This window comes from Diceros bicornis, chromosome 4, assembly GCF_020826845.1.
Source record: "Diceros bicornis minor isolate mBicDic1 chromosome 4, mDicBic1.mat.cur, whole genome shotgun sequence".
Lineage (NCBI taxonomy): Eukaryota > Metazoa > Chordata > Mammalia > Perissodactyla > Rhinocerotidae > Diceros > Diceros bicornis.
Genome location: NC_080743.1, coordinates 58,600,054 through 58,625,744, shown reverse-complemented (window position 1 = coordinate 58,625,744; position 25,691 = coordinate 58,600,054). Strand labels below are relative to the sequence as shown.

The 25,691-nt window shown below is 44.4% G+C and overlaps 1 protein-coding gene across 6 annotated transcripts in view; it reads left to right on the top strand.

Annotated features, from left to right (window-relative positions):
• Positions 1–25,691, top strand: part of ADAR (adenosine deaminase RNA specific) — a 40,986-nt gene that overhangs the window by 5,658 nt on the left and 9,637 nt on the right. For 2 of the 6 annotated variants that reach the window (XM_058539300.1, XM_058539298.1), the window contains exons 1-6: positions 11,265–11,313; positions 16,109–17,535; positions 19,383–19,566; positions 20,033–20,181; positions 20,734–20,878; positions 21,009–21,199. In XM_058539300.1, coding sequence (XP_058395283.1) covers positions 11,299–11,313; positions 16,109–17,535; positions 19,383–19,566; positions 20,033–20,181; positions 20,734–20,878; positions 21,009–21,199 — 2,111 coding nt within the window. In that variant the 5' untranslated portion in view covers positions 11,265–11,298. Of the gene's footprint in view, positions 1–11,264; positions 11,314–16,108; positions 17,536–19,382; positions 19,567–20,032; positions 20,182–20,733; positions 20,879–21,008; positions 21,200–25,691 lie in introns of those variants that run through there. The other 4 variants (XM_058539301.1, XM_058539299.1, XM_058539304.1 and 1 more) reach the window with 4 other exon arrangements.

The window sequence follows — 25,691 nt, the reverse complement described above, 5'->3', positions numbered from 1 at the left end:
GCGCCACAAAACTGAGATTCAAATATATGTCTAATTCTCATAATTTTCATATTCTTAGCACTTCCGTAAATTGCTGCATGAATCTGTTTATCTGTGGCAGTTGATCTGGTTTAAAGAAGCACTCTGGTTCTGCTAAGAGCTTCTCAGTGTGTAGCCAAGATGCTGAATTAGCCTCTTCCAGTTCCCTTATCCTACTGTTACCCTAAGACTCTTGTTTACTGAGATATAATTATATATAATAAACAGCACATATTTTATGTATACCATTCAATGAATTTTGACAAATATGTATACCTATTTAACCACCATCCAAATCAAGGAAATAAAACATTTCCGTCACCCCAGAAAGTTCTCTCATGCACCTTTCCAGTCACCACTGTCCCCAAAGGCCACCACTGTTCTGATGTTTGTCACTATAGATTAGTTTTGCCTGTTCTAAAATTTCATGTAAATGGAATTATACAATATGTACTTTTGTGTGTGGCTTCCTTCAGTGAGGTTCAATCATGTTGCGTGTGTCAGTATCCACTATATGAATATATATCAATTGTTTATTCATTCATCAGTTGATGGACATGTGGGTTGTTTCTAGTTTGGGGCTATTAAGAATAAAGCTTTATGAACATTCTTTCTCTTTTCTTCTTTTTTTATTGTGGTCAAAAGCACCCAACGTGACATTACCATCTTAACCAATTTTAAGTGTATAATTCAGTAGTGTTACATATATTCACATTGTGAAACATCTCTAGAACTTTTTCATTTTGCAAATCTGAAACTCTGTACCCATTAAACAACAACTCCCCCTTTCCCCGTCTCCCTACCCCTGGTTCTATGAACATTCTTGTATAAGTCTTTTTGTGGCCATATCTTTTCACTTTCCTTGGTCAATACCCAAGAGTATAATTGCTAGGTCATAGGGTAGTTGTATGTTTAGCCTTAGAAGAAACTGCCAGTTTTTCAAAATGGTTGCGCCATTTTACATTCCCTCCAACAGTGTATGAGAGAGTTCTAGATGCTTCATATCCTCACCAACATTAGATATGGTGAGTTTTTTTCATTTTAGCCATTCTGAGAGCTGTGAAGTGTATCTCATTATGGTTTTATCACATCATATTTTAATCATTTATTTACATGGCTGTTTCCATTACTAGATTGTGAGTTTCTTAAGGGCAGGGTTCATGCAATACGTCTTTATCTGTTTGTTTTTAGTAAATTTTTTCCTATTTTGGAGATGTTAGATGCTTTATTATAGAAAACTTGAAAATTGTAGAAAACTATTAAAATGAGTGAAATCACTGATAACCCTACTTCCCAGACATCATCATTAATATTTTGGTGTCTTGCATGCAATGCCATGATGGTTAGCCCACAGATAGGGCAGTTCCCGGGTTGGGTGATGCGGCAGCTCGGCAGTGTCCCAGCCCCCACTGTGCCGTCCTCAGGTCATCACTTACTCACAGCAGGGAACCTTTGTCGCAGAAGAGCCCCTGGCAGACTTCTTTTTGTGTTTTGTTGGCCAGAGTTGTATCACATATATTACTGGCCAGAGAAGTGGAATCGCCGAGACAGAGTTATTAGACTAATCACAATCCTCCCTCTGGGTCTGGAGAGGGAGCCTGGCTTTCTCAGAGGAAAGTGGGCAGAATCAGGGCTCTCTCAGAAAGGAAGGCATAATTCTAGGGCAGGTGGTCAGCAGGATCTGCACTTAGGCATATTGTTTTTCAAAGATGAAACTGTTCTCTATTTTCAATTTTATGTTCTTTCTGCTTACTATGAGCAAGACATCTTCCATGACATTAACTCTGTAAATACCACTTTTATGTGTTATATAATTATGACTGCACCAGAATCTACTTGACCATGTCGCCAGTTTTGGACATCAAAGCTGTTTTCAGTTTTTTGCTGTTGTAAACAATGCTGTAGTGAACATAAATTTTTGTAGTAGGTTTTAAATTATCTTCCTCAAGGGAGATCTTTATGATTCTATTAATTACATTTATTAATAATAACTATGTAGCAATAGGATTACATTACTAATAATAATGATTGTTGACTGTTAAATGAGGTTATGAACATATTTAAGCCTTCTGGGGCTGGCATAGTGGTTAGGTTCGGAGCATTCTGCTTTAGCAGCCTGGGTTCGCCGGTTCAGATCCCGGGCGTGGACCTAAACCACTCATCAGCCATGCTGTGGCAGTGACCCACATATAAAATAGAGGAAGATGGGCAACAGGTGTTAGCTCAGGGCTAATCTTCCTCAGCAAAAATAAATAAATAAATAAAAAATCTTCAGACACACATTGCCCAGTTGCTTTGTAAAAAACTTGAACCCATCAGTTTGGTCTTACCACCAGTATAGTGGAGTGCCTATTTCTCCTCCTCATTTTTTCCTTTTCTTGCTCCTCTTTCTTTCATTCAATCATTAATGTATATTCATTTGACAGATACTTGTTGAGTACCTTCTATAGCCATTGTGCTGGGCCATGGGGGTACAAGACTCGTACTGCTCAGGAGAGACAGACATCATGGTTAATCAAATGATCATGCAAATGTGCAACTACAACTAGTGGTAAGGATTATGAAGAAAGCTTCCTAGGTTTACATGCCCTCTACCCTCCGGGATAGGGACAGGACTGGAGGAGAAAACTGTGTGTTGGCTTTTTCGAGGCTGCAAGGGTGCTCTGTGGCTGTTGGGCAAACAGGATGGAAGGTGCCTTTTGTAGTCTGGTTAGGGTAGGCTTGGCCAGGGTGTAGGGGCCTACTGCAGACCTTGTTATGGACTTGGGCCTTTATCCAAAGAGCAATAGGTAGCCGCTAAAGGGTTTAAAAAGGGAGATGGTGGTGACCTAACCATATTTGAAAACATTTTAAGGGGACCAGAATGAATTCCTATAGTCCAAGATTAGATTGTGAAGGTAGCCTTGGAGTCCCCAAATAGCACTGAGTAATCTCATTTTTTTAATTGTTAGTTTTATGAGTGAAAATGTAAATCTTATTACATTCTCATGTCTTGAATTATTAGTGTGATTGAATATTTTCCCAAATGTTCAACAGGCATTTGTACTTCCTTTTTCGTGAATTGCTGTTCTGTCCCCTGTGGTTTTGGTGGGGGCAGCTTAGTGTAATGGCCAGGCAGACCCGCTCTGGAGCCAGAGTGCCAGAATCTGAATCCTGGCTCTGCCAAGTCCTGGCTACGTTGCCTTGAACAACCTCTACTGCTTTGGTCTGCCTCAGTTTCCTCTTCTGTAACATGGGGGCAGTAATAGTGTACCTCTCTCATAAGGTGGTTGTGAGGATTAAAAGAGAAACTATAGGGGCCAGTTAAGTGCTTGCGCTCCACGGCTGGCGGCCCGGGTTCAGATCCCGGGCACGCACTGACACACCGCTCATCAAGCCATGCTGTGGCAGAGTCCCATATAAAGTGGAGGAAGATGGGCATGGATGTTAGCTCAGGGCCAGTCTTCCTCAGCAAAAAGAGGAGGATTAGCAGATGTTAGCTCAGGGCTGATCTTCCTCACACACACGCACACACACACTAAATAAATATTTAAAATATAGTATATTTAAAAAAAAAGATAAACTACAATGCTGGCCTATATGAGCACTGTGTCTGTATGTGCTGTCTTATCTAAGTGTATGTGCTTTATATGTACATATATACATGTGAACTCTGTCTTGCATGTGTGTTGTAGCTGTGATTCCGTCTGTTTTCATTTTTGTATTAATATATTTTTTTAAACTTTTTACTATGAACATTTTCAAACATTACATAGCTTTTTTGAGTACAAAAATTTATCTGCAATGAACAGATGTCAGTCTTCTCCTTTGTGGTGTCTTCCATCGCTGTGAAACAAGTCAAGTCATACGCACTGACTTTGTTTTTTAGTGTTTTTATTTAAGATACTTTATATTAATTCTTTAATCCATTTGTAATTTATTTTGGTTTATTAATATAAAGTAAGGCTCTAACTAGATTTTTTTTTTTCCCAAAAGCCAACCAATTGGCGAGCTCCGTCTGTTGATTAACCCTTCTTCCCTCACTGCTGCTTTTGGCTCCCTATCGTGCATTGGATCCACGCACACATGAGGGTCTATTTAGGGGAATGTGGTTCTGCTCTGTTAGTCTGTAGCTCCATTCTTGTATTATACCAATACTGCCTTGATTTAATTAGTGTAGCTGTCTTCTTTTTGAAAAACATTTTGGCCATTCTTGCCTGCTTGTTCTTGCACTTGAACTTTAGATTAATCATTTTGTCAGGTACCCACTGCTTACTGCCCCTAACCTCATTAGAATTTGCAGTAAACTGTTACATAATTTGACACTAATTAGCATTTATAAGCTATTCAGCCATCGCATTTGGGGCTGGTGTATCCTATTTAAGAGTATATTCCTCAGCAGAATTTTGTACTTTTCCATATGTAAGCTCTTCCCATTTCTTAAGATTATTCCTAGATGTTTCTCTTTTTTTTAATGTTTTATTTGCTGTTAAGAATATCGTATTTTGGGCCGGCCCCGTGGCTTAGCGTTTAAGTGCGCGTGCTCTGCTGTTGGCGGCCCGGGTTCGGATCCCGGGTGCGCACCAAGGAACCGCTTCTCTGGCCATGCTGAGGCCGTGTCCCACATACAGCAACTAGAAGGATGTGCAACCATGACATACAACTATGTACCGGGGCTTTGGGGGAAAAAGAAATTAATTAATTAAAAAAAAAAGAATATCGTATTTTTCTGCTACGTATAAGGAAGTTGTGTTTTGTATATTTCTCCTATATCCAGCCATATTCCTTGACTGATATTGGTTCTAAGAGTTTTTCAGTTAATCTTCTTGAGTCAACTAGGGTTTTGATATTATCTGCAAATAATCTGTTTTTCTTTACTTTTTAAATAGTTTATCTCATATTTCTGTTTTGTGTTATAAAATATACTAGAATTTCCAAAACCATATTAAATACCGGATTTCTTTGATTCTAAGACCACTGAGCATAAGAACATGCTATCAATTTAATAATAGCTTTTGGGGCCTACTATATGAAATGTACATGCATATTGTAATTCACATTCTAACATCAGAAATGTTAGGAGTGCATCTCAGAATTGAGGAAATAAGATAATAGTGGGAACGATGGCCTCCTTATTTTATTTCTCATTTTAGTGGGAATGCCTAACTATTTTGTTTTAAATATGATATTGGCTGTTGGTTTGTGATAGACAGCCTTTGTCATGTTAAAGAAATATCACTTTTTGTCAAATAAAACAAAAAGCTCTAATTCTGCTGGCCAGTAATGAGAAGGCTGTACTGTTCCGTTTAGGTAAAAAGTGGAAATTGTCACTGTGCACATGTCGTCAGTGACAGCTGGTCTGTTTCAGCCTCTTTCCAATGATAGCCACAAATGCAGAAATCCCTGGCTGCAGAGCAAGGTCTGTGCTAGTACTTGGAGCTCCCTGGTTTGCACTGCCTGTCAAGGATGCTTATATTAGTTTCCTAGAGCTGCAGTAACAAATTACCACAAATTTGGTAGCTTAAAAGAACAGCAGTTGATTCTCTCACACTTCCCTGGAGGCCAGAAATCTGAAATCAGTATCACCCAGCTAAAATTGAGGTGTCGCAGCCTGTGCTCCCTCCAGAGGCTCTAGGCAGGAATCGTGCCTTGCTGCTTCCAGCTTCTGGTGACTGCCCGCATTGCTTGACTTGTGGCTGCATCACTCCAGTGTCTCCAAATCTCTCTCTGCCCTGTCTTCACACACCTCCTCTGTGTGTGTAGATGGAAGTTTTTGTGAACTTACGCTGAAGGAAATGCTTTTGAAGACATGTGTTAGGAATAGCAAAGCCTTATTCATTCCCTTTGGAAAGAAAACTGTAGACACCTGGAAATGGCTCTAGATCAGTTCCCAGAAAATCAGTCCACTGAAAGTTCTACAAGAGCCTCTCAACCTCATACCCTCCCTCTGTCCCCCAGGCTCCTCCTCAGTCTCAGCCCTACAGCAACAGGGAGCTGGGCAGAGTACATTTCCTCTAAGACTATTACGAAGACAAAATAAAAACTGGTCAATTAGACTAGAGAGCTTAAAGAAAAAAGTAAAGTCAGCATATCGGTGGTTGACTAAATTGGTTATTCAGGGAATTAGCCATTTGGCAAACTGGCTTTCTGCAGCTGGCTACTGGTGAAAGTGGCCTGCTCCCCCAGGAAGCACTGCAGACCTCGGGGCAGAGGCTGTACTTCCAGCCTGCCTAGAACAGGACTGCACTTGTCACTTCTGTTTCCTACAAGCTGTGGAGATGGGGACATTGCTCTTGCAGGAAGCTGGGACTAAGCCGAGCCACTCACAGGCTGGGTCATAGGGAAGAAGAGGAAGAGAAGGCAAGAGGGAGTGAGAGGTCCCCCCTGTGGACTGTGACTCAGTGGAAGCCAGATGTGGGCCAGTAGCTGAACCTTTCTGTGCCACACTAGAAGTCAGTCAGGTGCCATGTGCCAGACCAGTCTAGCATAGGAGTGGCAGTTTAAGGGTGTCAGGACTTAATGCATAAAACCACAAGTTGTATAAGGTCATCTTGTGGGGTTGTTATAAGACTAAACGTACATTAACTGTTTAAACTTACATAAAATATTCAGCACAGGCCTGTTAGCCATTGTTATTAGTATTGTCTTGACGTTATTACTAATATTATATCTTTAATATATGGTAATACCTACTATCTCAATGCCTGGTGCCTATAGAGAGTTGATAAGTAACCACTTTTCTTCTTTCGTTTACTGGATAACTTTGATTGGGTACAGGCACTTATCTGCTTTTGGAGACCTCTCTTTCTTCTGTGGGTACCTGAGGCATCTTTTGCTTTCTTGTGACTTCAAAAGCCAGTCTAGTCATTAACATCAACAGAATATACATCAGCATAAATACAGCTGCGGAGCGCCAGTCACCCAGTTGGGCAACTCACTATTCTGTCTACAGAAAGCCTTACAGGTCATCAAAGCAAGTGGGCTTATTGTGTGAAGACCCTGAGAATTTTGAAAATTATGTTGCAGTAGCTGTTTGGAATAAAACAGTAGCTGTAATGGAATAAAAAAACTGAATGATAAAGAAGAGAAACAGTAACAAAAAAAGGAGGGCAATAAATTTGTGCCTAGCGACTCTATGAATTGCTTATTATGTATTTCCTAGGAGTTAAGATAAGAACATGAGTTTATTTATGTGCGAATCCTATTCTAAAATAATGCCCTAGTACTTAAAAATGACTCAGTAATTTATTCCTTTTTTTGATAATATGTTGCCAGTGAAGTAGCGTACATTCACAGGCGGTACATTGCTGTTGCAGTATCACTGTAAGAGCAAATGTGGAAGGAGTTTGCAGACATCTGCTTTACAGTGGGGAGATAGCTGATCCAATTGGATGTAGCCCATATGTGCAGTAAAGTCTGGTTATAGGAAATTATAGACTAAAAAGACTGTTGTTGTCAATATGCATCCCTGCATGCAGTAAGGTTAAACAGAAGACCCACAACAAGCCAAATTAATCATTACAAAGCCAGACTAACAGTTATTTAAAACAGTTATTTAAAAAGCAAGAGTAGCAGGGATTCGAAACTAAAACCAACGCGGTAGCCCAGATGATAAGGTGTCCTTCTCCGTAATTGGGGAAGTCCAGACCCCTGAAGGCACGTATGAGCCGAAGTTGAGTGAGGGGCTTTTTTATGAATACCTAATTTTAGATTGGAATTCTTAATCATTTAGGCGGTGTTAGCAAGTAGCCCTGGGTGGTATGTACCCAGGAGGACTTGCCTTTGGGGTTACTTCACAGCCGGATAGCAGACGCTCACAGGCCCCCAGGGAGGTGAGCGCCCTGCATTAGGAGAGGCATGCCTGGGCGTCCACGGTGCCTTTGTGCACAGGGAAACACGGGAAGGGTAGGCACCAGTGAAGTATCAATGGAGGATTAGGGATAATTTTGACTGTGTTTGCTTGTCTGTATTTTCTGAAATGTGCTGCAGTCAACCTGTTACTTTTGGCTAATTTTGTAAAGAGCATCATCCAACTTGTCAAGTCCCCACAATAGAACAGCACAGAGATTTACGTCACCACCTCACAACGTTGTGGGAGCTGAAACAATACTGAGGGGAGGAGGTGAGACCGTTATGAATAAGACTGGCTGCAGTTACTTGAGCTGCTCAGATTAAATGGCGAGAGCAGCTGTTCTTCTGTCAAGGCATAAACTGACCCTCTGTTTAGGAAACAAATTTCCCCCTCCTGCTTCACCACCCCGTCCTATGTTAGATTCAAAGGGATGGAAGCGGCAGCGGTGCAGCTTCCCCTGAACAATAGTTGTGATTAAGACTTTTCTGGACCATTCTTGTAGAAGGGTTACATTTCTTTGGGATTTTTTAGCCCGAAGGCAAGAAAGCAGAGGTAAGACATAACTCATTTTACTGAAATGGAAAATAGAACACGGGAAGACAGGCTGGAATTGCTGCTGGGAGGGTTTGTTGTTGTTTTTAACCTTTTAAAATTGTGAAGTATAGCACATACATAGAGAAACATGCATCAAGTGCAGGGTATAACTTCATGAATTATTGGAAAGCCACCATATATGTAGACACCACCCAAGTCAAGAACTAGGACATCACCAGCACCCAGAACATTCCTTCTCAGTCAAAAGTCCCTCCTTCCTCCTAGAGGTAACCACCATCTTATCTTTTACGCAGTACATACTATGGTTTAGTTTTGCCTGGTTTTGGACTTTATGTAAGTGGAAGCATATAGTATATATATGGCTTCTTTCACTCAATATCATGTCTAGAGAATTACCCACCTTGTTGCATGTGGTTTTAGTTCTTTCATTTTTGTTGCTGTATAGTATTCCATCATAGGCACGTGCCACTATTTATCCATTTTACTTTGGATGGACATTTGTGTTGTTTCCAGTTTGGGAGCTATTACAAATAAGGCAACTATGCACTTCTTGTACACGTATCCAGGTCTAGGAGTAGAGTTGCTGAATTGTGGGGTGTGTATGTTCATACCTTTCCTAAACAATGACAAACTGGTTTCCTGTGATGACTAGGAGCTGCTCTGCATCCTTTCTCCCACCTGGTCTGATCAGGTGGTTAATGTTGCCTATCTGGTGGATGGGCAGTAACTCACTGTGGCTTTACTGTGCCTTTTCCTGATGTGATGAGATGGAGCACTATTTCATATGTTTACTGATATTTTTAATTTCCTCTTGTGAAGTTTCTGTGCACTGTTTCGCCCATTGTTTTTCCTACTGAGCAGTCTGTTATTCAGTCAACTAACCCACCTTCTGAAGTTCACTCTGCGGGGAATATGGGATGTATAACACATGCTCCCTGCCCTGAGGAAAAAAGGTTACAGCTCTAAAGGCAGATATATAAACAAGTAATTCATAATACTGCGATGATTGTTGAAGCATGCATGTTGCCCACCAGGCTGCCTATTAGCTGAAGGACGGGGCTCTTACTCACGTCATGTCCTCAGTGCTTAACACCATATCTGGCACATTTAGGTGCTTAGTAAAGTTGTGTTAAATGATCGAATGAGGCGTTTTCAGAGGATGGTGCAAGTGCTCTAGTAGGGGTAAGTGCCGTGTAATGGAGAAGCACAAAATAAGGAACCACAAATTGCACCCCCCCGCCCCGCCCTTCCCTAGGGAGTAATGTTTGAAGCAGATCTTGAAAGGCTGTTTCATGAGAAGCTGTGGAGGAAGTACGTTCTAGGCCAAGGAATAGAAAGTACAGAGGCACAGAAGAGAGAAAGAGCACAGCCTACACTAGAAATGTGAAACGGGGGCCGGCCGGGTGGCGCAAGCGGTTAAGTGCACGCGCTCCGCTGCGGCGGCCCGGGGTTCACCGGTTCGGATCCCAGCGCGCACAGATGCACTGCTTGCCAAGCCATGCTGTGGCAGCATCCCGTATAAGGCATCCCATATAAAGCGGAGGAAGATGGGCAAGGATGTTAGCCCAGGGCCAGTCTTCCTCAGCAAAAAGAGGAGGATTGGCAGATGTTAGCTCAGGGCTGATCTCCTCACAAAAAAAAGAAATGTGAAATGGGGAAGAATGGAATGAGAGGACAGTGGAGACAGGGCCTCAGCTGGCGATGATGCTGTGAAGGGACTGCCTTCTAACTCTCCTAAGCAGTGAAGATAAAATTGAGATTAAACACAGAAAGAGATTTCTCACAGGGGAGGGGGAAGGGGGGCTACTGAGCACTAGAATTCACCTAAAGAATCTTTTCCTAGTTATCTTGAACAAAGTAGAGCAGATATATAAGCCTGATCATGAAATCAATTGAATATTTTCCCTCTAAATAACAAAAGTTATCTTTTGGAAAGTCGTGGCATAACTTGAGTGAGTACAGAGTGGTGACGAAGGGTGAGCTTTCCTAGTCAGAGCTGGACTTAGCAGCAGTGGGGCAGGGCCTTAGTCAAGCCTCAGTTTCCAAGTCTGTAATTTGAGAATAATGCTGACCAGGTAGAGCTGTTGTGAAGATTAAGGAGATAATGCATATAAAGGACTTAACCCTTGCCTGGATGGACAAATGGATGATGTAGATCCTAAATTGTTCAGATGCTGTTCTCATCGTCTTGCTTTTTGCTGGCTGTTATGGGTTCCCCGTCAGTTTATAATATGCTAGGACTATGAATACATAGTCCTCTGTGGGATGTTAGTCATTTGAAGAGATCTGCACCCCCACCCCACCCGCTTTCCACATTAGACACACGGTCAGTTAGCGCGGAAGGCAGGTAGAGGACAGAGCCTCGGCTGTTCCTCCAGTGCCTGGCCTCGTCCGCAGGGTCTTTGTTTTCCTTTTGCTCTATCCCATGTATTCCTGAGAGGGCTGTGTGAGAGGAATTAGCAGCTTGGTGTTTATAGCTGTTTTCCTAAAGAAAGAGTATCTTACCCGGTTCTCATGCAAGGAAAGGATTAGACTTGTGATCGGCCTGAAACCAGACAGCTCCTGTGCGCTTGGCCCAAACCCCTCCCCTCGGCGGGCCGAACTTTCCAAAGGGGAAGTCGTTCCGAAGAAACGAAAGTGAAATTGAACCGGAGCCATTTCGCAGCCCAGCTCGCCCGCCCGCCCGGCCCCGGCGTTTCCTGTGCCGAATCCAGAGGCGCCCCTTGTGTCGGGAGCAGAATCCAGAGGCGCCCCTTGTGTTGGGAGCAGCGAGCAGGAGCGGGAGGCCGGGCCCACCGCGGGGAGGGGCCCCCCTGGGGAGGGTCGCGCTGCCAGCGTGGGCGGGCGGGCGTGCGGGCGTGCGTGCGGGCGCCGGGACATGCCTCCAGGGCGCCATGGACCCGAGGCAGGTAAGCCGGCCGGGCCTCCGAGCCACCGGCCACCGAGAACTTGCTCGCCTTGGGCTCATCTTAAACGTCACTTGCGCTCGTGTTTTAGTCCGCGACATAATGCGTTGTGAGTGAGAGAGAGAGAGTGTGTTTTCTTGCCAAGAAAATTGCTGTTCTAGGAATTTGTATCATGCTAATTAATTCTGCAGTGTTGAGCAATGCGTGGAAGAGGGCTGTGGGGGAAAACGCACCCCCGTCTGAGGAGCAAGGCCTGGGCCTCCGTCAAGGCCTTTCTGCTAGGACCTCATATCTTGCCCCCCCCCCCCCCCCGCCCTCGTTAGCTCCACTTAGACAATGTTCTTTTTTAGCAGTCTCCTCTCTGCATCCTTTCCACTTTCTGAAGGCTTTTGGGAAATGAAAAATAGCCCTTCTTAACCTGTGGAGAAAGGTGATAGCAGCTTTATTCATCATTGCTAAAAACTGGGAAAAAACAAATGTCCTTCAACAGGTGATTAGATGAACAAACTGAGATACATCCTCATAATGGAGTATTGCTCTGGCAAAAAAAAAATGGAAGGAGCGACTGAGACATGCAACAGCATGGATGACCCTCAAGTGCATATGCTGAGCAAAAGAGGCTAGACTCAAACGATGTGTACTGTATGAGCCCATTTATATGACATTCTGGAAAAAACAAGCTAGAGGGACAGCAAACAGATAGGTAGTTGCCAGGGGCTGGGTGTGGGGGAAGGAGTTGACTGCAAAATGCGTGAGAAAACTTTTTGGGAAAATGGAAATGTTCTGTGTCTTAATCACGGTGATTGTTATAAGGCTAAATGTGCTTCGGCTTTATGTAGTCAAAACATAGAATTATACACTAAAAAAGGTAAATTTTACCTAGGTACACATATATATGTCCCTTTTTTGAAAGGAATGGGGACACCTGACTTGAGGGAAAAGCATTTCTTCACGCATACCAATATATTATATGATGGAGCCCATGTGCTAAAGGTACTCATCTCTTGATCCTAAATGTATGAGACTAAAGTGAAATTTTGCAGGGCAATGAATGTTAAATGGCTTATTACATAGTTTGCATAGTAAACAGACATGATGTGGGCTAGTGGAGATGTTGAGGGATTTAAACTGGTCACCATGGGGCAGTCGCCGGCTTTCCTCCTCCAACTCGATTCAGTGGCTCTCCCAGTGGCTGTTCTCAAGTGCTGGTTTGGCTTGGCTTGGCTTTTAGGGGACTTAAGGGGGTATAAAGAAGAAATTAATAATCTCCCTCTAATCTTTCTCTGGAATAACTATTGTTAACAAATTCATGTATCCTTTCCTTCTTTATTTTCTCTGTGTTCATTCTAGCATGCACACACAGGCACATATCCATGGGTTTCTTCTTTTGTTTACAAAAAAGGGATTATAGTATACGGGTTCCTCTCCAACTTGCTTTTTTTGTTGTTTAACATTATATCATTCCTAAATTCTCTCCAGGTGAATACAAATAGATTGTAACACATTTTTTTTAAAAACTGTGAGTACTGTTCCATAGCATGAATGTGTCATGATTTATTTGACTGTTGATGGACATTCAAATATTTTGCAGGTTCATGGCCCAAGTAGTAGCAGTTTAAATCTAGAAAGCATTTAGCTAGAAACTGACTTGAACCACTTTGAAACAAAGTTCTTTTACCATGGTCACTCTAAGGGCCAATCAGAAAACCCCAGCAGCCCCCTACTTCGGGGCTGTAAACTGAGCACTCACCCTCTGTACACACATGCACCTCGCCCCTAGCGATATGCTGGGGGCAGGGGGTGTGTGCAGCCAGAGGAGCAAGAAAAGAGATGGGATTGTGTGTCTCAGGGTGTCTTGTTCATGCAGTCGTTAATTCAACAAATGTTGGTTCAGGATCAGCTTTGTGCCAGGGGCTGTCTTAGGTGCTGGGAATGCAAAGATAACTGAAGCATAGTCCTTGTCTCCCGGGAGCCTACTGTGGAGTCGACTGCAGCCCCCCGTCAATACTACATGGGGAATATTGGGAATGGAGAGTTGAGTGTAATTTCTGGGGCACCTAATATTGTTAATCGCCTTTCAGATACACTACAGACTACGTGTGCCATTAAAAAAAATCAGTAGCTATGATATGGTAAAGTTGGCAGTGTAACAAGTGCTGAATGGGAGGAGTTCAGGGAGAGGAAAGTCCCGTGGGCCGGGAGAGGTGGGCGTCAGAAGTCTCCTGAAGAAGGTGGCATTTAAGGAGATCTGTAAGGAAAGGGTGAGAGTTGTAACAGGTGGCAGTAGAGGGAGATGCAGGCACATGGATTGGGATGTGGAGGGATGGAAAGATTAGAGGCTCTTGTGCTAGCCCAGGTGAGAGTAATTAGGGGCTGGAACTGGAAGAAGACACATTTAAGAGAAAATAACAGAGAGGTAGACAAGATAGGACTTGGCAAGTCCTTAAATGTGGGAGCCAAAGGAGGAAGGCAGGTAGGCAGCAAAGAAGACTCGGGTTTCTAGCCTTAATAACTTAAGAGGAGGAGGATGCCATTAACAGTAATAAGAACAGCAGGAGACTGGGTTGAGGGGAAAGATTAATTTGGTCCAGAATTTGTGGTATTTGAGATAACGGCAGGATGTCTAAGTGGACAGGTTGTCTAGGCATTTGGAAACTCAGATCTTAAATGCTTCAGCACAAGGTGGTGGCTGGAGATAACAGATTTGAACACTGTTTCTTAAGAGCCCTAGTTTGGGTTGGGGGAGTGGATGAAATCAACCTGGGGAAGGAAGAAGAGGTCCTTAGACAAAACCCTGGGGACTGATTATAGGTAAGGGGTGAAAGAAGGAGACAGGGGCAGACAGAAGAAAAAGAGGTGAGAGGAGACCTTTGGTGCTGTGTCACCAAACCCTGGGAGGAGAATTTTTAAAGAAGAGAGCCCAGTCCACAGTGAGCCAATGCGTGTTTGTTGAACCACATTGACCACTGAACAGCAATGAAAACCTAACTGAAGTTCAAGAGGAGAATTTATTTGACCCCATTAGCGTGAGTCGGTGTCCTTCTCCAGCCCCATTTGGAAGGTTTGGAACAGGAAAAGGGACAGTGGGCCGTGGGTGAACTGACCATGAGATCCAGGCTGAATGCGGAGGGGTGTGAAGCCAGATAGGGAAGGATTGGGAGCGGCTGACCCGCAGCTACAGTGGGGTCACATGAGCTGCAGGTCCCACAAGGGTAAGGAGGGGGAGTTGTAGAAACAGGGAAGTTGCCATCGCAAAGCAAAGAGCAGGAGTCTGCAAACTGCAGCCCCCAGGCCAAGTGTAGCACTCCACCTGTTGTTGTAAATGAAGTTTTATGTACTGTGTGGCTGCTTTTGTGCTACAACTGAAGACCCACCTGGCCCTTTACAGAAAAAGTTTACTGACCCCTGGAAAAGAGTTTCAAGGGTTTGAGGTTTGGTAGTGGCCACAGCTAGGGTAACAGTGAAATTGAATGAGGAGCTGGACAAGCCACTCTTGTGGCTGAAAGGTGGAGGTGGCTGTCATTGGGAGAGACAGTGAGCAACTCCCCAGCCAGGATACAATGATTCTGATTAGCAAGAGTGGGGGATGGGGTGGGGAGGTGGAGGAGGAGGCTGAAGTTACTGAAGAAAGGGGCACAGCTGCCTGCAGATCCCTGTCGCCATCAGGAGAATCAGACAAGGGGGGTGGAAGCCTGAGGAAACACTGTTCCTAGATGTTGCCCCCCCCCCCCCCCCCCCGCCAAGTCGGCGAGCCCTGGGGAAAGGTAGCAAGGTATTTACTGACAGCCCCCTCCCTGGGTCCCATAAGTGCCCCCTGCCTCCACCCAGCTCCAGTGAATAGCACCAGGGAGAGAGAAGGAGCACTGCTCTGTGTGGGGGAGAGAAGGGTCACAAGTGCTCAGTGTTCTGATAAATGCGTGGCAGTATGTGAGAATATAGGATAGCCTGTGCCCTGCTGCACAGGGTTCTCAAGGATGTGCAGTGGCAGCAGCTATTAGGAGGTAGCTAAGGGAGTGTGGGAGGAATAGACCCTGCCAGCTGCGCACATGCAGGTGAGCCTGGGTGGTTTGGGTAAAGGTGCCTGCTGTCCCCTCCGAGCCTGGACACCACACTGAAGTATGGGAATGACGTGCTTTCTTCCTAAGGAAACTATCAGCTCCCCTAAAACCAAATTCTGGGCCTCCGGAGATGGCAGTGGCAAGCAGATGAACCTGTGAGGTCCTTTGCCCTTCCCCAGCGGGGAGACGTCCTCTGTTACAGCCGAGGAGGACTGGGTTCCAGTTCATCCAACCCACTGACAGTTTTCTCTTTGTTCCAATCATCCAAATGATAGATTTTAGAGACAAGGGAGCTGTGTGGTGGTCCATTCCCTGGTCCCCTGGCTCCCTTGGCATTTTTAAGTTATTCTTCTGGTTTTGTTTGTTTTTAAAACAAAACATTTATTTGTTTTTCTGATTTTAAAAGGGTAGTTTTTTTAGTAAGTGGAAAGATTCATTCGCAACTCCCTAAAATTTTGTCTGAGGGAAAAGAATGAGTTAGGTTGCTGGAGAAGCTCTGGTGAGGTGTCAGAGCCCCCGTGTGCTCCTGGGTGCTCTGTGTGTTTTACCTCCTGCTCCCCTCTCTTCCCTTCCTGGGCAGTAATTACGAGGTGGGCAAGCCACCGCAGCTGGGTCACAAGCCCACATCCGTTCATCTTCTCAGCCCATTAGGAATCAGGTGCAGCCCCGCAGGCAGGGAGAAGGACAGGCTCACCACTGCAGTCCTAATTCACTTTCTTTTCCATCTTCTTGTTCTGCAGGGGTATTCCCTCAACAGATACCAGCGCCATCCAGTTCAAGGCTATGAGCGCAGCAAGTTCATACACCAGCAGCCAGGGCTGGGATCTTATCCCAGTAGTTTCCAGCTCCAGCAAATAGAGTTTCTTAAGGGGCGGCTCCCTGAAGCCCCCCTTACTGGAAAGCAGACACCATCACTGCCGCCGTTCATCCCTGAACTCTGGCCAAGGTTTCCAGGACCACCTGCCAGAGGCAGGCAACTGGAGATCTGGGGTGTCCCCAGGAGCGTGCCTCCCAGACGTCAGGTACATCAGAGAGGGTTCCAGCAGCATTCCCCCCGTGGCAGGTCTCTGCCATGGAGAGGTGTTGATAGGCTTTCCTCACATTTCCAGGAACTGAATATCGGCCAGGATCAGGAACAAAGGATCTTAGAGCTCTTGGAGGAGCTTGGGGACAGAAAGGCCACCACAGCACATGATCTGGCTAGGAAGCTCCAAGCCCCAAAGAAGGAAATCAATCGTGCTTTATACTCTCTGGCAGAGAAGGGTAAGCTGCATCGGGAAGCAGGAACGCCCCCTTTGTGGAGTCTTGTACTCTCAGTTCAGCCTTGGAACCAGCACAGCCAAGTAAGGAGAGCAGACATTCATAGCCAGGGAGCTCCAAACTCAGACCCCAGTTGGGAAGCTGAAGACAGAATTCCCACGTCTGACTTGGAAGATCCTCCTGAGCCTTTTGACATGGCTGAGATTAAGGAGAAAATCTGCGACTACCTATTTAATGTGTCCAACTCCTCTGCCCTGAATTTGGCTAAAAATATTGGCCTCAGCAAGGCCCGCGATGTAACTGCTGTGCTGATTGACTTGGAAAGGCAGGGGGATGTCTACAGGCAAGGGACAACCCCTCCCATATGGTATCTGACTGATAAGAAGCGAGAGAGGATACAGATCAAGAGAAATACAAACAGTACTCCTGAAACCACTCAAGCTGCTATCCCTGAGACCAAAAGAAACGTAGAGCTCCCCACCTGTAACCTACCCACGTCAGAGGCCTCAAACAATGCGGTAACCACAGAAAAAGTGGAGAATGGGCAGGAACCTGTCATAAAGTTAGAAAATAGGCAAGAGGTCACACCAGAACCAAAACTGAAACCACCTGTTCATGACAATGGCCCCTCAAAAACAGGGTATGTTGACTTTGAAAATGGCCAATGGGCCACAGATGACATCCCAGATGACTTGAATAGTATCCACGCAGCACCAGGTGAGTTTCGAGCCATCATGGAGATGCCCTCCTTCTACAGTCATGGCTTACCACGGTGTTCACCCTACAAGAAACTGACAGAGTGCCAGCTGAAGAACCCCATCAGCGGGCTGTTAGAATATGCTCAGTTCGCTAGTCAGACCTGTGAGTTCAACCTGATAGAGCAGAGTGGACCACCCCATGAACCTCGGTAAGAGACCACCCAGGAATCGTACCTCGGGTTGGGGTCAGGCGCCCTCGCTCCTGACGCAGTCTCAGCTGACTCGTGAGCAGTGCCGTTTGGTGGCCCCTGTCTTTTCCCTCTTCCTGTCTGCCTTTTGGCTAAATCATCCTTGTGGCCCTTCCTCCAGATCTTGAGCAGGGAATGTAGACCTCGGACCAGCCAGAATCTTGGCTGAGCAAGGGGGAGGTTGACTCTATTGGCTAAAATGAAGCTGCTTTGGAGATGATTAGCTTTCACGCATCGTTGTCATGCCTGCCTCCTAAGGCCAGAGGTAATGAAGATTTGACTCCCTTCCCACCCTCTTCCATCTGCCATCCCCGTTTTCCCTAAGCTAAGTTCCCCAGAGAGGTACAGGAACAGGTGGGTTGGGGCAGGCTGCACACGAGAGTAAGGGTGGGTTGTGCTGCTAAGCAGCAGCAGGTCCAACCGCCCCGCCCCCTACCCCGCCGCTCAGCTCCTATAGGGAAAGGGTGGTGTAGAGTGTGCGTGGCTGCCTGCCTGTTGAAGGTGGTGGTTCTAATTTTACATACCTCCTCTGCACAGATGGGTGGGCTAGCACTTGCTGCTGCTGCTAAGCTGTGAAATCAGAAATTACCTCACTCAAACAGCTGGCTGGGCCCTGCACCATAGGCTCCTACAGGCCAGGGGACAGATTGAGGAAGACAGGTGGGCTCAGAAAGAGCTGCTGAAGGGCCTAGTGGAGAGCTGAACCCATTGAAGCTCCAGAGAGCACACTAGAGAAGACAGGAGAGAATTCCACTAACCTTTATATTAATCATAGGCTGGGCCCTGAGGGTAAGGATTCCCAGCTGTGAGCTTTATTCCTTATCTCCACTGTGTTAACGACAGTGAGATGGCATTGCAGGAGAGCTGGTAAGAAAAGGGGGTGTGTCTGTCCCGAAGCTGGCAGGGCCAGGACTGGTTTGTTTCTGTTCGGGGTCAAGACTGGACGGCGGTCATTCTCTTTCTTTTCCCTACATCCCCCTTCCCAGAGTTGGGGAAAAACGGTGGGTTTTGTGCTTAACCTTTCTTTGTACTCCAGCCATAAGAAACATTGACAGCATGTTAAATATTTCAGAAGACCCAGGAAATAAGAAATGTGACCTACTTTTCTAAATGAAATCCCAGACTGAGCAAAGAGCCATGCAAATTTGAAAGCTTGAACAAAGGAGGCCTGAGTTAAGTCCAGAGGCCTAGAACAAATGCTTTTTGGTTTTCTACATAACAAGGGGAAATTCCTTTCATCTCAGGCCTCAGATAAATAGAGCTTTAGAATGACTCAAAACAAACCATAAGAGTGGTGTATCTCTAAGGGTAGGTTGGGGACAAAAACAGGCCCTGAGAAGTGGTAGGTGTCTGATCCCTGTAGGTGTCTGGAGAGCATGAGACTGCGCCTTAGCTTTCTGTAGGAGCTACCCTTGAGGTGGCCCGTCTACCTCAGTTGCTTTAGGATGAAGGCTTTTTGGTTGCCAACAAAACTGTAATGGTGATTTTAGCTCATCAATTTTTGTGCAGACTTTATCTTAATGCACTGCTAAGTGAGAGTGGGTTTCCCCTGAGCTAGTTTCTTATCACCTATGGCTATGTTTGCTCTAATGAGCTCTGGGGAGAGATTCACTGGCTGCTTTGTTTCCAAGAAGTAGGGACAAGCTGAGCCCCCAAAGGGACAGGAGTCCCTTGGCCTACCCTCCATCTCCTCCACAAGTCAGAAGTCCCCTTAGTGTAGCAGGAAACTCCAGGGTGAAGATCTCTTTGGAGAGGGCAGAAGGGATGGCCTAGACTAGTGTTCACACATCTAATCACTTTCCATCAAGATTTAAATTCCAAGTTGTCATCAGTGGCCGAGAGTTCCCCCCGGCTGAAGCTGGCAGCAAGAAAGTGGCCAAGCAGGATGCAGCTATGAAAGCCATGACAATTCTCCTTGAGGAAGCTAAAGCCAAGGACAGTGGAAGATCAGAAGAATCGTACTACTATTCCACGGAGAAAGAATCAGAGAAGGTAGGTGTCCTGCCCTCTGGGAAGGTATCCGTACACTTTCCACATCTGTGAAGTATCAGGGCTTTGATCCTCTTGAAGCAATATCAGCCTAAAGAACTGATTCTGCATCTCAGTCAGCTTCCTGCTCTTCCCTCTACCCTACCTCACAGCCCACCTTTCCTTCTCTCATACCCAGCTCCCCTTCTTGCCCCCTTCCCAGCCTAACTGGATTATAGAATTTCAGAGTTGAAAGAGACTTTATAGATTATCAAATCCAATCTCCTCTCTTGGTAGATAAGAAATGAGACCCAGAACGTTTAAATAACTGACCCTTTCCTGCAATGCCTAAAAAATGCCCGCAACCGTCCTCCTTTTGGAAAGCCAACACCTAACATGTAGTTGACCAAAAGAAATTCTCCACATTCCCTCTGCTGTAATAGACTAGCCAATGTTTTCTTTGTGTTTTTTTGTCTCTCATTTTCTCCAGACTGCGGAGTCCCAGCCCACCACCCCTTCAGCAACATCCTTCTTTTCTGGAAAGAACCCCGTCACTACTTTGCTTGAGTGTGTGCACAAGTTGGGGAGCTCCTGTGAATTCCGCCTCCTATCCAGAGAAGGCCCTGCCCATGACCCCAAGTACATCTCTTGTATCATGTATCTCTGCTGAGGTTTTCTCGAAAGAGAGATACATTTTCCTCCTGGTCCCCTCAGAGATGGCAGATTATTTCCCTGAGCAATCACTCCTGTGTTCAATATGGAAAATGGGGGCCTTGAGGGCATGGTTGCTGCCTGTGGAGCAGAGAATTGGGATTAGGAATTCAAAGGGCGGAGCAGGGACCAAGCACTAGGGAGATACATGGCTTGGCGGTTAACCAGTAGTGGGACAGAAAGGTACAAGACCTGGGCATCCCTGAGAAGCTCTCTGCTCTGAGGCTCTGCAGACTTACATGTTCAAGAGAAGGGTTCCTGGAGGAGGTGAAACTAGGGTCAACCAGGCAGAGAGAGACTGGGGGCAGGAGGAGGGTGAAAGGCACTGGCTCTTCAAGGCAGAAGTGACTGCGTGAGCCAAGGCACAGAGATGATGTATGCATGGAAGTTACAAGTTGTAAAGGATGACAACCTGACAAGGGCTGGGTAAATCTCTTCAATCAAAACCATCTTAATCCTTCTCCTTTCATCTCCTGTCAGGTTCCAATACTGTGTTGCAATGGGAACCCATACTTTCCCCACTGCGAGTGCCCCCAGCAAGAAAGTGGCAAAGCAGATGGCTGCAGAGGAAGCCATGAAGGCCCTGCATGAGGAGGCAACCAATTCAATGCCTTCTGAGAACCAGGTGGGGCCATTGTCCTGCTCAGAAGATCCAGGTCGTTTGTAGCAGCTGAGTGGCTTAGGATTGCCTGTGAGTCCCTCCAAGTTTCCTTAAGTGTTTATGGTTCCTCTTTGTTTGGCGAATTCTCCTTCAGCCTGGAAGTACGAACACAGAGTCACTTGACAGCTTGGAATCTGGGGTGCCCAACAAGGTCAGGAGGATTGGCGAGCTCGTCAGATACCTGAACACCAACCCTGTGGGTGGCCTGTTAGAGTACGCCCGCTCCCACGGCTTTGCTGCTGAGTTCAAGTTGGTTGACCAGTCGGGACCTCCTCACGAGCCCAAGTGAGTGTTCCAGTCCTGCTACAGCCATGTGTCACAGGGTGGGGACAGCCTATAACCCAGGGAAAGAAAGGATGTGCATTAGCTGTGAATCACAGGAGAGGCAAGTTGAGGGAAACAAGTCCAGCCCTGTCTCCATGGCCTCCTAGAAGACATTAGATCAGCGATCTTTTTTTTTTTTTTTAATATAATTTTATTTATTTATTTATTTTTCCTCCAAAGCCCCAGCAGATAGTTGTATGTCATAGCTGCACATCCTTCTAGTTGCTGTATGTGGGACGTGGCCTCAGCATGGCTGGAGAAGCGGTGCGTTGGTGCGCGCCCGGGACCCAAACCCGGGCCGCCAGTAGCGGAGCGCACGCACTTAACCACTAAGCCATGGGGCCAGCCCTAGATCAGCCATCTTGAGAATACAGTCACTCTTCCAGTGAGCATGATCCTTCTTAATTTTTTTTAATTAATTTTAATTTTCAAAGGACTATATATGTACATAGAAAATCATTCAGGCTGATGGAAAAAGTATGCAATGAAAAGTCTCATTTCTATCTCAGACTTCTAGTTTCCCTCCCCAGACCCATAACTATCATCAGTTTCTTGAGTCCTTCTAGAAATTTCCCTGCATATATTAACACATTTTCCTTTCTTTTGGTTTTTAAACAAAAATAAGTATATATCATATCTTCTGTTCTACACCTTGACTCGTTTCCTTACCAGTGTGTCTTAGAGACCGTTACAAATCAGCACATATAGATCTGTCAGACTCTCTTGCACAGCTACATAATCTTTCGTTGAATAGATGCTTACAATTTTTTAATTGTTTTATTAAACCAGAGATATAAAATGGACACTCATGTACCTACCACCTAGTTTAAGAAAGAGATTGTGGCTATTCCTATTAAAGAGTCCCCACCTTGCATAATTTGTTTAACCAACATTTAGGTTGGTTTTAGTCTTACTATTAGAAATACTCCTGCAGTACATATCTTGGTACTGTATGTCTTTGCTTACATGTGCAAACTAGTCTGTAGTATAAATTTGCAGGAGTGGAATTTCTGGGCCATCGATCATGTACCTTTAAAAAAAAACTTTTTTTAATAGGTAATAGACTATCCAAAATAAATATTATTCAAATATGAAAAGCTCATTCCCACTCATTCTCCCTTTGGCCCAGCTTGCGCGTGCGCGCTCTCTCTCTCTCTCGCTCTCTCGCTCTGTCTCTCGCTCTCTCTCTCTCTGTCTCTCGCTCTCTCTCTCTGTCTCTCGCTCTCACATGCGCGCGCGCACACACACACTAGCTAATGCAAGCAGTTTAGAAAAAGAAATAAGTATAAAGAGAGAAAAGGGGAGGTAAAGTTATTGTTATTTTCAGACGATATGACTGTATACCTGGAATATTCATGAGAAAACTGAAGAAATATTAGGGACAAAGGAGAAGTTAGGAGAGCAGGGCATTACAAAATGATGTATAAAAATCAAGCACTTTTCTGTATACAACAATAAGCAATTGGAGAACGTAGTAGAAAATATCGTGTTTGCAACGACAGCTAAAAAGATAAACGACCTAGGAACACTCCTGATAGGAAATATGTAGACTCTACATTAAGTAAAATGTTGCTTAAGGATAGACAGAAAGACTTGAGTATGTGGGCAAAAATACTCTATTATTAGATAGAAAAATCTAATTCAATGATAGCAGCTGTCCCCAGATTAATCTCTACCTTTAATGTGATCCCAATAATAACACCAATGGAGTTTGTTTGTTTATTTATTTTAGAACTAGAAAACTTGATTCTGAAGTGCATATGAAAAGTCAATGTGAAAGAATAGCTAGGAAAATTCTGAAAGAGTAATAAGGTATATTGGCCCTAGCAGATGTTAAAATAGTGTTGTATTGGCATGTGGATAGAAAGGTGAATCAGTGAAACAGAATGAAGCCCCTGAAAGTAGACATAGAGATATAAATGGGAATTTTGTCCATTATAAAGATGAGGCTTAAAATCAATGGGGAAATGATGGGTTATTGGGTAATGGTGTTGAAACTGCTGACCACTCATCTAAAGAGAAAAACAGCTGGATGTCTGTCTCCTTCCCTACACCTAAATTCCACTGGACCCAGGATTTAAATATAAAATAAAGGAAATCATAAAATCACTAGATAAAAAGTGGGGATTTTTTTTAGAATTTTGGAGTGGCAAAAGCTTTCCAAACAAGACACAAAACGTAAAATCATAAAGGGAAATGTGACTATAAGGAAAATTCATGTGTAGTAGAAAGACCACCTGAGGAAAAAAATCTTGCAATACACAACAGCCCAAGGTTAATTTCTTTAATATGTAAAGAGTTCTTTTCAAATCTACTAGAAAAATAGACAAAGTATATGAACTGTACATTCACAGAAGAAGAAACATAATGAATTGTTAATAAGTGAAAAGGTGCTCAACCTCACTTTGTAAATTAAATTTACACTTTGTCAGTGTACTTAAGCAACAGTGATTAACAGTGATATTAACAGTGATATAATTCACTAATTATAGCCAAGGATAGAGAGCAGTGCCTTTAACCTAGCAATGCCACCTCTAGGAATTCACACACACACTCGCACACACAATGCATGACGTAAGTACAGATGTTTTCATTGCATCATTGTTTATAGTAACACAAGACTTGAAATGGTCTAAATTTCCATCGTTTGTAGGTTAAGTAAACTGTGGTACATCCACACTTAGGAATACTATACAGCCATAAAAAGAGTAAGACACATCTGTATGAAATGATCTCTCAGGTAGATTCTTAATGAAAAAGCAGCGTGTAAAGTGAGGGGAGAGGTGTAAGTAGTGTGCTTATATATACATGGAATATTTTCTTGAAGGATTCAAAAAACTGGTAACTGTCCTTCTGGGGAAGGAGGGACACTTACTTGTCATTATACACTCTTAACTATTTGAATTTTTACTTGTGTGGCATCCACTTTTTCAATTTTAAAAAGTCATTACAGAGAAAAGGTCATAAAATGGTATCTTAATTTTAAATTTGTCTTAGTAGTAAGTAGTGTTATTCATCTATTCGTGTTTATGTTATTTGTATTTCCTTTTCTGTGAACTACCTGTTCTTGTCCTTATCAGTTTTGCTTTTGGCTTGTTACTCTTTATTGATATATAAGAGCATTTAACATAATAAAAAAATTAACGCTTTGACCAGCATGAGCCAATTTAGAACACTCAACCTAGAGGGGGCCAGAAAGGGAGCTCTTAGCTTCTTCCTAGTGGCAGGGTGCAGTGGGAACGTGTGAGGCCAGTGGGAATCTGCCCCTTGTTAAACCATCCGGGAGGTGCAGGCTCCCCAGCTGCTCTTCTCCTCGTTCGTAGCCTTCACTCTCGATAAGCCCCCTTATCTTTAACCTCATCCTTCATGTGGTAGGTTCCCTCCATTTCATCTTTCTCTTCCATAAAATCTTCTATAAAATCCTTTCTAGGACTTCCTGTCATACATTCATTCAGAATTTAAGAACTTACTGTGAACTAGGTTGAAGATATGAGAAACTCCTGCCCCTGAATGTACTGCAGACACGTAATCGCAGCACAGTGTTATAATGTGCCATAATGTAGGTAAATGTGCTGTGCCGTGGTGACACAGCGCATGCTGCACCCGATGTCTCCTGGGGAGTAGAGGAAGGTTGCATGGAGGAGGGGAAATTTTAATTTAATAGCTACATTTATTGACCTTATAGTATAATAACACACATTACTTCCTTCTTAACATGAATTATGCTGGGTTCTCTTTTTTTCCTTTCTCTCTGCTCTTTTTGGCAACCTTAACTGATTTCGTGCCTTTTAATATCCAAATGCTGGGGACCACTAAATTTATATCTCAAGCCCAAACCTTTTCAGAGCTCCCGATTCCTCTGTCTAGCTGCTTACTTGTCACTTCTTGGATAGATATCTCTAACATAACATGTCCAAAGCAGAACTCTTGATGTTTGCCCCCTTTACCTCTTTTTCCCCTGGTCTTTCCCATCTCAGTAAATGACACCACTGTCCACCCAGTTGCTCAAGCCAAAACCCTGGGGATCAACTTCTCTATCCCCTTCATCTCCTTCAGCCAAACAGTCCTTAAGTTCTGTTTATTAAACCTACAATTTCTACCCCAGTCCCTTCCTCTTCTTTCCACCTCCAGTGTCAGCTCTCTGGGCTAAGCCAGTATCTTCGCTCACCTAAACCATGCAGCAGTCTCCTGGTCTCCCGACTTTATTCATTCATTCAACAAAGATTTATGGAGCACATTCTATTTGTTAGTACAGGAGCCAGATATTAATCAAGAATCACATAAAGAAATGTAAGATGTCATATTTGATATGTATTATAAAGGGCTCTAGGTGCATGGTGCAGTGAGAATCTATACACGTGACTTGACTTAGTAAGGAGAGTGAGGAGGGCTTCCCGGAGAGGTGATGCCTGAGCTGAGACCTAACGATGGTTAACAGACAAAGAGGCAGGTT